Source organism: Chaetodon trifascialis, chromosome 3 (genome assembly GCF_039877785.1).
Source record: "Chaetodon trifascialis isolate fChaTrf1 chromosome 3, fChaTrf1.hap1, whole genome shotgun sequence".
Taxonomy (NCBI): domain Eukaryota; kingdom Metazoa; phylum Chordata; class Actinopteri; order Chaetodontiformes; family Chaetodontidae; genus Chaetodon; species Chaetodon trifascialis.
Genome location: NC_092058.1, coordinates 24951204 through 24965210, shown reverse-complemented (window position 1 = coordinate 24965210; position 14007 = coordinate 24951204). Strand labels below are relative to the sequence as shown.

Genomic DNA, 14007 nt, shown 5'->3' with positions numbered 1-14007 from the left:
AGCCGCCTGACCTTCAAATGTTTCTTTGCCTCCACTGTGTCCCTTTCTGTGTGTTTCATGGCAACGTCAAGAGTGCCCTGTACTTACCCGGCAGATTTACACTATTTCACAGCATTGTACTCCCAGGGTGAGACGGCTGGACAAATGGCCTGAAATTGGTGATATATAATAAGAAGAATAAAAAGTATTCAACGCCCCTCCCCTACAATCTCAATCCACCTTTAACTTGTTCTTGTTTTTTGTTTTGAATAAAGTTGTATTTTTGGCGCTGATTTCAAGAAAAATGGACAACCGAAAATGAAACCAAGTCTTTGCAAAGAGATCTACACTGAGCACAGAAATCTGAGTCATGAAACCCCGTTGCTCATTCACACACGTGTCCACAGGCATCTATCATCAATGCCTGTCTCACCAGGCAGATTTACACCTGAGCCATGTTCTTTTCTGTCATCTGAGTGATCTTACTGTAATGCTGAAGGATACTGGGTATTTTTTAAGGCGTCCTTTCTCGGATTTGTGCATCACCTAACTTATCAGATCTGAATGTGAATGTTTCTTGAATTTGTCATAACGTGATTACACACAGGACATCACTGTTCAACAATGAAAAACATCTATGTGAGGCTCAGGCAGCAGGTGTGTCATACTAATGGATAATCACTTTGTTTTTTTAAGCAAATGCTTCAAGTCAATTTGGAGAGATTTACTTTCACTTAGATATTAAAGAGCTTCTGTTGTGTTTAGCCCAATTAATCAATAGTGATGCTAAGTTGTGAGGTTATTATACCTGGAGAAGTTCGAAGTCAGGTGAATACTTCGACAGGTACTGCAGAAAAACAAGTTCTGCGAGTTCCTGGAAAATTTCATAGCTCTTCCTGTTATACTCCTATATGGAAGATCAGATCAGCGTTCAGCAGTGAATGTGCATACAGAATATTCCTGCGCAGTCTTATTGTCCGACGTTGAATATTGTTGAATTATGCTAACACTGTAGACCTGTCTGAGCGGCCTGAGCGGCTCAATCTGTGTGACGGTGCGTGTTTCTTTAAAAACATGTATGTAGCAGGCTATCTTAAATCTAACCGTGGGAAACGCTCCAGCCCTGTCAGGACTGGTGGGGACATCTCCCAGCTGTCAAAGGGTGGGTGGGGTGTAGGAGGGTGCAGGGGGGCAGGTAGGACTGCTACCTCACTCCATCCAGCTTTGGAGACAGCCTTCCTCTCGACCTGAGGTCCCGCACGCACACAGTGGGTGTGTGCACAGCGAGCATCAGCTGCTGCTGGACGCGAGTACACACCGCCAGCCGCTGCGCTCCATCAGCCGGACGCCCATGATGAGAGGCTGCTCCAGCCGGTCCAAGCTCACACAGAACCAGGACGGAGCGGGTAAGACCCGTCGCTCTGACGGCTTCACTACACTTGTTTCAAAACGTGCGTCTTTAAGCGGACGACAGTGTCGGGCAGCGAGGGGCAGGTCGAGCAGCCCTTCGAGACGTAAACAAGAGTCGGTGTGGCGGCGCTGTCACCGAGACCTTTCCCCTACATAACGAGTCCGCCCGACAATCTTTGTTTTTTTTTTTTTTTGGTAGGACCCAGAATTGTCCGTTGCAGCAGCAGTTTTGCTGTCTCACAGAGGATGAAGAGCCAGGCGGATGATTTGTGGCTGCTGCCGAAAAACATCAAATAATAAATCTAATAGCTTCGCGTGGACTGAAGCTGATCATCATGCTTTCTTTTATTATTAGCCTGTCATTATTTTAAGCGAGCACGATCCCGGCGCTGTGGCACAGCTGAATGGTTGCTGAATTGTTTGCGTTTTCTGGCTGTTTGTTATGTTTATGTTTGTGGTTGTTGTTGCTCACGCTGTGCTGCTGCGATGAAACGCACAACAGTTCACTTACACGCCTGGATGTAGGCTCCTGAGCTGGAGAGGTCTCTGTGTGTGCTGCTTTACGGCACACTGTAATGTTAACATACTATATTGGGAAATGACTTGTCCGGAATATTACAGGCTAAAGACTGTTAGCTGCAATCAGAGCCTGGCAGCAGCTGCTGGGAGGAGGAGCACAGATCTGTTTCCTGTTCGAGTCCCACTGCTCAGCATGCAAGACACCTCATTTGACATATTTCATACACTGCACATGCACAACGGGGACTGCTACTGCTGCTGCTTTCACTTGGGCTACCAAAGCTTTGCGCAGATAAGATAAGCTACTTTAAATAGTCCACCAAATAATACATGTTGCCTAACCAACTTTTACAGTATGTGCTGCAATTTGTATGGATATGCAGCTGGATTACCCCACAGAAAAAGCTAAAAATATATCTCATAGTGTGCCATTTCTTTGTGGACCTAATGAACCTGGCTTATAGTCAACTAGCAGTCAGGGAATTTGAGAAAGGAGGAGCTATTTAATTAGAAACCCTCCATCTCACCATATTTAGGTCACAGGCCCTTTTACTCCACCACCAAGACTGACTCTAAAGCTCCATATAACCAGTGCATCGTGAGTCCATAAACAGAAGAACAGATGGGCCTACTAACCTGAAAATGTACATCACTATGTTAGGCACACCTGTGCAGTGTAATTCAATCCAGTACAACACTTCTGCAAAGAGTCCTGTCTTTGTAAAGCTTATAATGTTGTCACTATGTTAGTGTGGTGCACATTTAACTCTATGGTAGTTTTTTAGGCCATTGTCATGTTGATGTACTCGACTGGGGCCAATTTGAAAGGCACTCTGTCCACCTGATATGGACAGAACAGTAGAAACGCCTTTGTACAAAAAAATGTGAATATTATAAGCATTAAATCTATAGGAAATATAAGATCTGTTGGCTTGCATGACAGGTGTTCCTTATATTCTGGTAGTTTACAAGTCATGGTATCCACACATACAGAGAAAGAGGGAGAGTAATGCTGCCATCTCATGGACATTGCCAGCTCATGCGTAAAGTGTCTTTTGTAAGAAAATGTCAACAGTCACTTTGTGAGTGTAGGAATAAGACATTTCAAACATCTGTCACTTCATGGTTACTGATGTTCTCTGTGAAAACAAGCAGTGCCATGAGATAGTGTGGACAGCATTACTGTCATAATTGGCCCTTTTGACAGAAGATATTTTTTGACAGTGGCTCTACTCTGTTCAAGTGTTCCCGCAAGCGGTCAAAGTGAGCTAGGGTGCACGACGATCAGGACTCTGAAACTGAAGCAGCTACGTGAAATTCAGCCATCGTCAGTGTTATTATTTACACTTGAGCTTTTCCTTCTGTGGTCTTGTGTACTTCCACATCTTCCTTTTCCAAATCAAAGTGACCCGCAGTTGTTTCTTAAGACCACAAATGGCTTTTGGTCATTTGCCATTTGTCCTTATGAGGCCTACAGAACAGAGGAAGTTGCTGTAGGACGACAAGAGCCTTCAGTCTGCAGTGACTCCCATACTAATGATTTGAACCCAACTATACAGCTCTTGGCTGATTCTAGCCTTCTTGAAATGACGATAACTGACTGGTTGCCTGTAATTTTGTTGGTCAACATTACATTTTGTAAACATAGTATGGGAAATAGGCAAACTCAGCCCACGGCCCAAGTCTTAAGCAACCACTGTGCTAAAACCAAACGTAGTGCAACCTTAAAGCAATACTGAACATCTGGTGCATGTGCACATCCACACTTCTGAGATGAGTCATTCTGGTTTATAAGGTGGGCAAAGCAGTGCTGGACATTATGTGAGGTGGCCGAACTCAGTGATCTGTCTCTGCTGTGTGTATTGTGGAAAGACTAAAACAAAATAGTTTTTGTGCTAAAACCAGTTGTGCAGTCTTGTTGCTTCTATTAGACTATTTTACACTCTTTTGTATATACTTGCTGTTTTTACCTAATTCCATCCTTTACTGATGCTGCTGTAAATTGGAATTTCCCCTTGCGGGACAAATAAAGGTATATTGAATTGAATTGAACTATATGGGCCTGAAATTAGCCAGCAAACTAATTCCTAACAGCATTTTCCACTGTTAAAGTTACACTAATCAGTATTTTTCCATACATACAACAATGGAGCAAATGTTTCCCTCAGGAGTTGGTGGAGACCAAACTAGAGCTAAAAGGCTTTTTTTTTTTTTTTTTTTTTTTTTCCTTTTTTGACATACATCGAGTGACCAACATCACTCTGAGTCAATGCTAATTTTGGTCCATGTCAGCTGGATGTGTCATTAGCCATAAGAACTTCAGAAGGTGGTAAAATTTGTGTTTTTGCTGTCCTGCTGCCCCCAACACTTTAAATCAAATCAAACTCCTGGCATACATAGTTTGGCAACCGGACAATATCCTTTTTCACAGTTGTGGAAAGTGTAATGTTAAACAGTAACATCAGCTCAGTTCCATGCAGCATCTTTCATGTTATCACTTACACCTGTTGCTTTCCTGCTGAGACATGTCGGAACGTCTTTTGCTAAAGGGCTCCCTAATAAACCAGCATAAATCCTTCAGCGGTAGTTAACGCAGTTTCAACAGAGGAATATTACCGTACCTGCCGTGTTAGAGCCACACCGCTGTGGTCAATCAATGGTGCTGTTGTTGCCGTGACAAATAAACCTAAAACGTCGTCGTGTTGGTGGATCCTCATGCTTCGCTACATCTTTATCTTGTTCTGTTCAGCTCGTGTCACTTTCATCTCAGTAAAACATGTACTGCGCACGTACTGCGAGCATTACGGCCGACCGTTGGTCTCCACGGTGGCCCGAGCGGATCACGTGACAACAGCACAGCGAGAAAGATACCGGTCGAGCGGGTAGGCTCCATCCTCGCAGAGCAGCGCGGATGAAACACCGGTCACCTTCAGAGCAGCATCACGGGAAAAGGCCCCGTGTGTCCGCCGCGGCTGCCTCCACCACACAGCAGGCCGGAATGGAGGACAAAACACCGTCAAATCCGCGGGAACTCACCCAAAACCCTCTCAAGAAGATCTGGATGCCGTGTAAAAATGGCCTTCCTGAAAAACACATTTCTCAAAGAAAGGGTGGGTAGGACAACGCGGCGGCACTTAGCGTGTGTTTGAAACAGTTACAGCTATTTTACCTGTAGTTTAACGTGTATCAACAGGTATTTGTCATTTCTTTTGTTCAAGGTTTGTTTGCTCTTGGTGGCACGCAGACAGAGTCACCGTGGTAGCTGACAGAACTAATGCTAATCCTCCTGCGTGGAGCTCAATGTATGTCTGTATTGATGTTCTAGCTAACGTTACCGTGGTAATGAGCGCGCGGACAAGAGCACGCTGAAATCAGATGTCTTGCTGCTTCTGCTGCCATCTGGCTCACAGTTATGTAAGCTAAGGATTCACTGTATGATCACGCAAATGAAGGCAGCTCGCATCGAGGAGAAAGGACTGGTGCTGGTCCATCTCTTTGTTACTGTGTGCCAAGTCAAGCACCAACTGTTGGTAAACAGGAATTGTATCCCTGCAGTCATGTGAGTGATTTGCCCCTGTGGATGTTATCTACGGTCACAGTGGTCACTTTCTCTGTGGTGTGTGTCCTCACTGTGACCTCACTGAGAAAGAATTTTTGAATCAATAGACTTGAAAATGCCAACGAAATCATGAGCTTGTAGTCAGGAAATCTGTCGGGTTTTTTTGCCGTGAAATATGGAGCACAAGTTGGTTGGCAGAACCAGTGACACAGCACATAGCAGGACAAGATACTCTCTAAGTCTTTTCCCTGCTTTTACAGACAGGCAGCTTTAAAACATGGACATGATCTAACAAGAGGATGCATGTGGTGAAGTAGCACAGAACGCCACGCTCTCTGGCCCAGTCACCTGTGCACACACTGCCGCTGAGTGTGGACACTAGCTGTTCGTTCTCTCCAGAGGTGTTAAATAGTTAAAGTGCAGTGTTTCACAACGTCTTGGACACGTCTGCCCTCTCGGAGTGGTGTGATGTGACTTTGTCTTCATGGCAGATAAAACTGGATTACACATGCTGATAAGGACAATCTAATGTTAATATTAAATCTGTCTTTATTATTATTATGTAATGTAAGGGCGGGTTTTGAAAGCGCTGAAGGCATATTGTGATACGGTGATACTAACTGTTAAACACAACCTTGAGGTAAACTATTTTGCATTTACTTAGATGTGACATATTTTACACTCAAATCAGTTTTCCATCGTCCATGTGCATGATCTGTGATCAGCACCTGACTGAAGCTGTCTGTGCCCTTTTCCTCTCTCATTCCAGTATGCATGACCAACTGTCCCACCCTGATTGTGACAGTGGGCCTTCCTGCCAGGGGGAAGACCTATATCTCCAAGAAGCTGACCCGCTATCTTAACTGGATCGGAGTGCCCACCAGAGGTACGACCTCTCAGGATCTTTAGCATCAGTTCGCAGCATCTAATAAACATTGATGAAACAAGGCACAGTTGTAGAAACATCAGTTCTAGAGGATAAAGGGAATTAATCCAGGATGTACATCACAAGTTTCATGCCAAAGAGAAAGATGAACTCAAGTGTTCTTGCGTCCGTCTTTCCATAGAGTTCAATGTTGGGCAGTACAGGAGAGAGTGTGTGAAGATCTACAAGTCCTTTGAATTCTTCCGTCCAGACAACGAGGAGGGGTTAAAGATCAGACGGTAAGGATGACAATTAGCGTCTGGATGCCTTAACAGTTTATTTAACCACTGAGTACGTGACATTTATGTCTCTGTGATCTTTACAGACAATGTGCTTCAGCAGCGTTGAACGATGTGCGACAGTATCTCACAGACGAAGGAGGCCAAGTTGCGGTGGGTCAGATATTGAACGCTTGTTTTTTTAGATGTCTCTGCTATGCTAAAAGCAAAAAAGCTCATCTGTTTTTGTTCTGTCTGTTTTCAACAGGTTTTTGATGCAACAAACACCACCAGAGAAAGGAGGGAGACCATCATCCAGTTTGCAGAGCAGAATGGCTTCAAGGTAACTTGTTGGGTGACAGTTCTGGGAGGCGTCACTGCATTAGTTGACACTTGCTTTTAAGCTTGATTTGTTCCTCCTTCACCTCGTCTCCCAGGTGTTCTTCGTGGAGTCCGTGTGTGAAGACCCAGATGTGATACAGGAGAACATAGTGGTGCGTGTCTTGAGCTCATCTGTTTATTTTAACTTTAGACAAAATGAGCTTGTACTCACTCCTCTGCTGACTCTCTGTTTAGCAAGTGAAGCTGGGTAGCCCTGACTACACCAACTGTAACACAGAAGAAGCAGTGGAAGATTTCATGAAGAGGATAAAGTGCTATGAAAACTCCTACGAGACACTGGATGAAGTTCTGGACAGGTGAGGTGAAAGCTGCTGTGGAAAGTGTGCCAGTAAAGAAGCCATACTGTGCAAAAATATTGGCTCTCACTAGTTTAATAGATTAGCTGCTTCAAGTACACTGGTATTTTTAATGATATCGTAAACATTACTTTGTCTAATTTTGTTCATGTTTGCAGATATTTTAAAACCAGACATTTCCTAACGTAGTTATGACATCAGTTATGTAATATAGTCCTCTGCCAGTGCTCATTGGTATTTCAAGTAGGTCAGGAGCAAACATTTGCCTGCCTTTTGACCAATACGAAGACATGGCAGCACACAGCCTGTGTTTTCTCTTAATCACTTTTCTGAAGTTTTTAGCTTGAAAGGTTAAAGCAGTTAATTTTTTAAAGAACTGATCATGTGGGGGCCCTCAAGTTTATACAGTGGTTTTAGCTCAGTCACATCACACAATGTGGAGCCGAAGGCTTAATGTGTCTGTGGTCTCCCCTCAGGGATCTCTCTTACATCAAAATCATGGATGTTGGTCAGCGGTACTTGGTCAACAGGGTGTTAGATCACATCCAGAGCCGGATCGTCTACTACCTCATGAACATTCACATCACACCACGCTCCATCTACCTGTGCCGCCACGGTGAGAGCGAGCTCAATGTCAAGGGTCGAATCGGAGGAGACTCGGGCCTCACACCCAGAGGCAAAGAGGTATGTCAGACTTTTTCAACACGAGACATGTCTACAGAGCCTGACAAGATGACTTGGTGAATTTTTATTATTTATTTATTTTTGTTCTCCGTACAGTTTGCGAAGAAGCTGAGCCAGTTCATCCAGTCACAGGGCATTAGCGACCTGAAGGTGTGGACCAGTCAGATGAAGAGAACCATTCAGACAGCTGAGGCTCTCAGTGTGCCCTACGAACAGTGGAAGGTCCTGAACGAGATCGATGCAGTGAGTGCTACATTCTCAACCGCTAAGCACAGCTGTTTGTAGATGTGTGCGGCGTTAATGGCATTTTAATCTGTACGCGGTGTCATTTCAGGGCGTGTGTGAGGAGATGATGTACGAGGAGATCCAGGATCACTATCCTCTGGAGTTTGCTCTGAGGGACCAGGACAAATACCGCTATCGCTACCCGAAAGGAGAGGTCAGGGGCTAAAATTTAACATTGTTATCTTTTGTCTAATGATGTGATGTGGTTATCTAACTGTTAGAGTGTTTTTTTGCATGTTACCGGTGAAGTAGCGTGCAGACACCATATGTCTCTGTTTGAATTTTGGCATCACCCAATGCAGAGTCGGTCTTCTTTGGTGAATACAGGGACACACACGTAACCACAAACACCATTAAAAAGCATCCAGATGGCTACTGGCCACTTGCTAATGAGCCTGGACAAGCAGCCCCTCACACAGATTTGGCTAAACACCAGATGACAGTCAACAAAGACTTCACATCAGTCTGTGAATGTGTGTGTGAGCCAAAAATGTGGGGGTCAGGTTGTTTACTGTGGGTCTGAATGCCTGCTGGTCTGTTCTCACCTTTAAGTCCATCCCATTACCCTTCCATTAATCTAAGACAGGAAGATCGATATAGGCATTAGTTGGCTGCCCAGGCACACAGTGCTGATGTAGAGCTTTGGGGAATCTTGTTAAAGCGAGCGTTAGTTGAGGTAGCTTGAAGCAGAATGTGTGCAGAGAAAAGGTTGTATGGAAGTTTGAATTCACAGCTTTGATTTGTTCAAACACCATAACTCAGGAACAGAAGAAGAGACTGTGACCATATTTCTCATTTGGTCAGATACTGAATTGGTGACATTAATCTTGGGAGTCCACCTTGAAACTGTGCTGATTGTAGAGATCTTCTGTGCTGCCTGGTTGAAGATTGAGGTTGAGGAATTTGTAGTTTCTTTGCAGCAGCATCCATATTTGAAGCATTATAGTTCACCAGCATAATTGGTTCTGCTGATATTGAGCTTCAGGGGATTGTCGTTGCACCATGTGATGAAGCTCTCTATCAGTGCTCTGTACTCCTCTGGAAAAATATTCTGTGAAGACAGCATGTTTCTGACTGTAGGTTATTCACTGGAATCATACTTTTCAATGTTGTAGTAACTTGAATTTGGACACACATGGATATAAACTGCAAATTGACTTGTTGGCAGAGGCTTCCCACTCGTCTGATTTGCCTCTTTTTTTGGTGTCTTCTGACTCAGTCCTATGAGGACCTGGTGCAGCGGTTGGAGCCGGTCATCATGGAGCTGGAGCGTCAAGAGAACGTGCTGGTCATCTGTCACCAGGCTGTCATGCGCTGCCTGTTGGCTTATTTCCTGGACAAGACAGCAGGTTAGTCCTGAACCTCATGGAAGAAAGTTTTTATTCTCCGCCATGCAGTTAAATTCTGACTGAAATAAAGTTTTTATTCCTGGTTTTCATTAAGGTACAGGATGGAGTGTTTTCTTTACAGTGTCACACATTCAGTGTAAAGCTGACACACTTTCATATTGCCCAGTTTAACAAGTGTGTTTCACTCCAGACTGACTGACCTGATTTCCATGTTGTAGACCAAGTAACATAAAAAAAATGTCAGATTAAAAATAATTCAATGTCTCCCAGAGATTTCACAATACTACACTGTATACAGTATATTGCAAGACCAGGGATGGGTATCATTAGGAGTTTAGTGATACTACCTCTTTACTAATAGCATGACTACTTTAAAGATGGATGTAGTAGAAAGAATACATTATATGTATCTGGAAATGATGTACAGGTTCCTTGTTTGTTCAGGTAGTTTCATGAACTGTGTGTGTGTGTGTGTGTGTGTGTGTAATTGCCTTCCCACAGAAGAGCTGCCATACCTGAAGTGCCCACTGCACACTGTGCTGAAGCTCACGCCGGTGGCCTATGGTAGGACTGGTCTCCTGTTTTCATATGATGCACCTAATATGTATTTCAAATGAAAACATTCACCTTGACATGACATGACACCTTGAACTAATGACTTCAAACTTGTGTTTGCATGATCAGGCTGCAAGGTGGAGTCCATCAGCTTAAATGTGGACGCAGTCAACACGCACCGAGAAAGACCAGAGGTGGGTATGACAACATACAACCACACACACACGCGCACACACACACACACACACACACGATACAGCTGACCCACTTTTTGTAAGGTAGGATGCTTCACAAACGGCTTCATCAGCCTCAGGTGCTGAACATCCTGGCGTAGCCTGATATTTCACCGCAGTGTTCAAACACAACACAGATTTCTTTAACTGCAGTTCATTCTGATGCCCATGTTTGTATGAGCAGCGGCATGAAACGGTAAAGAGTTCAGAGCAGGTTTTCATGTTGGATTGCTTGGATTATGCAGAACACAGCAGGAACCATAACTGAGGCTGCTATTGCTTTTCACCCTCACACCCCTTCTATGAACATGCCTCTGAGTGGATGATGTTAAGCTTCTTGCAGGGTTTGATGCTGAAAAGCACTGATACAAGTGTTCACGCAATGATAGTGGACAAGCCAATGATAGCTCTCAGTGAAATACACTTTTGCAGCAAGTATTATGTAAATAAATGCACCGTATATGAATAATGTGATGTGATATTAGAAACCGTCACTTGCAGGTCAGGTTTGGTATTTTAGATTAATCACCCATAAGGCTCCTTTGTATGATCTTAGGTTTTTTATGTTTGTGTAGCTGAATCAGAAGAAAAAACATTAGATGAGCAAAAGAAGAACATCTATGCAGAGGTTTCATTTCTCCTTACACTGCTGACACATAACTGACAAAGACAAACAAAAACGTCAACCATGTGGAAAACGGACGTCTGAACTTAATCCGTACGTCCGAGTCTTTGCCCAGTGCGTGCGTGTGTGTGTGTGTGCGCAGTGGACTTGTTTTGATCCCTCCCCCTCTTTGTGTGTTTATTTTTTTCATCAAACAGAACGTAGAAGTGTCTCGGATGTCAGAGGAGGCTTTGCTAACAGTGCCAGCCCACCAATGAGGCAGTGCCCCTCACCCCACACCCCACACCCCACCCTCATCCTTCTTTACGCACACTCTACCCTTCAGACGCACAATGTACCCGCCAAACTCAACAGCCTCTAGTCTGTCTTCTCCACCTTCTTCAGTTGAATTACTCTCCACACTTCACTGGTCTTATCTTCTGTTTTTCCTCCACTTATATCCTAAGACATGATGACGGTGGTAGTTGACTGGAATCCAGTTTCTGATTTTGGTTATTAATCCTGACACGGATCTTGTGTCGTGCACGTTCTCCAGTTTTTTGGAGAATGAATGAATGAAAGGCTAATGAAGGTTTTTTTTCTTTTTGAGCTGACGCTGTGATCTCAACTGTGAAGCAATGACACCCCAGCACCTTTTTTGTTGAAGCAGTGATTTATGTGTAGTGTTTTTTTTTCTTCTCAGTGATCTTTATCTGTTGAAATGATTTAATTTTAACTTTTACCAGTCTCTCATCACTTTACATCACTGTTGGTAGAAGTCAGGAAACTCTAATTTTAGTTTCACAGCAACGCACAACACAAAACAAGGTTTTTTTTTTATATTTTGCACAAAAAATCAACTTTTATTATTATTAAAGGTATACTATGCAGCATTTCCCTTAGAAAACAAAAGTAATTCCTCTCAGTCATCACCAATGACCTACTAGGAGTGTGTGGCAGTGTCTGTATCTGCCTGTATATTTTAATATTCTTATCTTGCTGTGGTTGGGACCTTTCTGGGCTGCAACCTCCTGGCAGCTGGTGTGTAGCCCGCTGCCAATAACAGTGCACAGGTGAGGTTGGGACTTAGTGAAAAGGTAGCAACCAGGTCCAACCAGCAGCACGCATCAATGAGGAATCTACAGTATCTACAGTAGCTGACACCACTGCATGGCATACCTTTTAAATGTCCTCTATAACAGTTTGCATCTAGTTTTAGGATGTCTGACACTGTCTTATGAAGAATTCTGGAAGTACAGACATAGTTTGTTTTATTGTTTTTGTTCAATAAGTATATTTCATATCACTGGTCAGAATTAAGAGATATTCCTGTTTAATGTTTCTAAATAAACTCCACTCAACCATTTCATATGTGCTTACCACATTCTTGTCCTTCATTTTAGAAAGTTTGACATGAAAGCTGTTGGATCTTGGGTTATGTGCTTTACTTCGAAGGTTAATCTTAACAAAAAGCTAAATATCCGTGCTCGTGCTGCTTGGAGATCAAAAGAGGCCGACTGCTTCCTTCCTCTTCTTACTATCTTCAGATCAGATGTTCAGGGCAGTGTCCTTCCTGCTTTCTCCGCTGTGAAAAAACTGAAGAGTGAGATTTCGCCGTTCATTCGTATGCAAAGGCTGCACTGGGCTGCGTAAGAAAGTGCTGCCATTCATCAGCCGGCACAAAACACGCAGTGTGTCCCACACAGATTTCTCTCTGGGCAGATTTAGAGTCATAACAATGTACACTTGTTACACCCGACTAATAATACAAGCTCTTCAGACCTGCTTCTGTGCAACTGATGTTGTGATCAAAATAAACCCATCATGAAAAACAAATCATGAGTCAGATAAATGCTGCTGTAACGACTCAGCATCTGACAGCTATGAATGAGTCCGGTAATGTGCACTTGAATGAGTTTTCAGATGAACCTGATGCATCCAGCACAGGCTTAAAGAGGTCAAGTCATCTGTGAGTGCATCATAAAACAAATCTAAACTTCCCTAATATAGCAAACTGTCTTAAAAACTGTGACTACAGCACCAAAAAAATAAATTAACACAACACAACAGATGAGCAGTGTGACACTGACTCTCCCCAACTGTTTGGTGTGTGGTAGCTAAATCACAGCTGCTAAACTTTGCTCTTGTCCTTGTGAAAGTGTTCATACACGGCCATATTTGTTCAGAAGGCATCTGACACTGATGCATTCCTCTTTCCAGAATGTGAACATCCATCGTACACCTGAAGACGCCCTGCAAACCGTCCCTCCTCACCTCTGACCACCTGCTGTCACCCAGCCAGGCTGCGGTCTCATTCTCTCGCTCCCTTTTGATGGACTCCTGTGGTTTTTTTCACTTCACTTTTCCATATCCAGCTCGCAGTGGTGACCGTCTGGGTGATGTGCCTCCTCCTTCAACACCTGTGCCCCACACACATACACCTCTCTCTGTGACACCTCTGTCTTTTTAAGGGATTTGAAGGAGCTCAACCTGACATCATCATATGTTTGAGCCTCAGTGTTCATATTTCAAAGCTACGCAGAGTATGTATGTATTTTTAAGTATTAACCATGTGGTTTCATCCAGTGATCATGTGATTTTCTGCTACATGTTTGATGTGTTACTGTACTGTGCAATCATTGTTTTATGTGAAGGCTTCTTCAGTGATCATGTGCAATTTGAAGGTTTCAAACCTACTCTGAAAACAGTGCTATAAATCATACTATTTGACTGGTGAATGAATGAATGGATGAATGAATGAATGGACGGAAATGAAGTCACGTAAACTTTATGCTGATGGCTTTTTTCAGCAGGTGATTCTACACATAGATCTTCAGTGAAATTAAAACACTCTTAATACTGTTTTGTGAAGAACACATCTGAGCACACAAGAAATGTGAAAATGAAGTATGGACTTCAAAATGTACGTCCCAGCTCCACTATAATAAAGGTGTTATTTTTATAAGCCACCCTGTCATCACCTCTCTCA

At 43.4% G+C, this 14007-nt stretch overlaps 1 protein-coding gene across 4 annotated transcripts; it reads left to right on the top strand.

The window, feature by feature from the left end:
- The first annotated feature begins 1086 nt into the window (after positions 1-1086).
- On the top strand, positions 1087-13983 carry pfkfb4a (6-phosphofructo-2-kinase/fructose-2,6-biphosphatase 4a). 4 transcript variants are annotated; one of them, XM_070958640.1, is made up of 14 exons: positions 1087-1385; positions 6237-6353; positions 6535-6631; positions 6718-6784; positions 6879-6953; positions 7048-7104; positions 7187-7308; positions 7785-7992; positions 8089-8235; positions 8327-8431; positions 9497-9626; positions 10128-10190; positions 10311-10375; positions 13239-13983. In XM_070958640.1, exons 1-14 carry the CDS (start codon positions 1331-1333, stop codon positions 13296-13298), a joined length of 1368 nt encoding a protein of 455 aa, XP_070814741.1. In that variant the 5' UTR covers positions 1087-1330; the 3' UTR covers positions 13299-13983. The 4 variants fall into 4 exon arrangements, with proteins under 4 accessions (XP_070814741.1, XP_070814742.1, XP_070814738.1 ...); XM_070958641.1 differs by lacking the exon at positions 13239-13983 and adding an exon at positions 11237-12387 and having other exon boundaries at positions 1088-1385; XM_070958637.1 differs by lacking the exons at positions 1087-1385; positions 13239-13983 and adding exons at positions 4759-5018; positions 11237-12387.
- Positions 13984-14007: the final 24 nt, after the last annotated feature.

What these genes read in the sequence shown, in the direction of transcription:
- pfkfb4a (XM_070958639.1), top strand. Translation starts at nt 4,820, where the DNA reads ATGAAACACCGGTCACCTTCAGAGCAGCATCACGGGAAAAGGCCCCGT. An exon ending in TGATACAGGAGAACATAGTG is followed by an intron (nt 7,105 to 7,186) that starts GTGCGTGTCTTG and finishes CTCTCTGTTTAG; the next exon opens with CAAGTGAAGCTGGGTAGCCC. An exon ending in GCTCACGCCGGTGGCCTATG is followed by an intron (nt 10,191 to 10,310) that starts GTAGGACTGGTC and finishes TTGCATGATCAG; the next exon opens with GCTGCAAGGTGGAGTCCATC.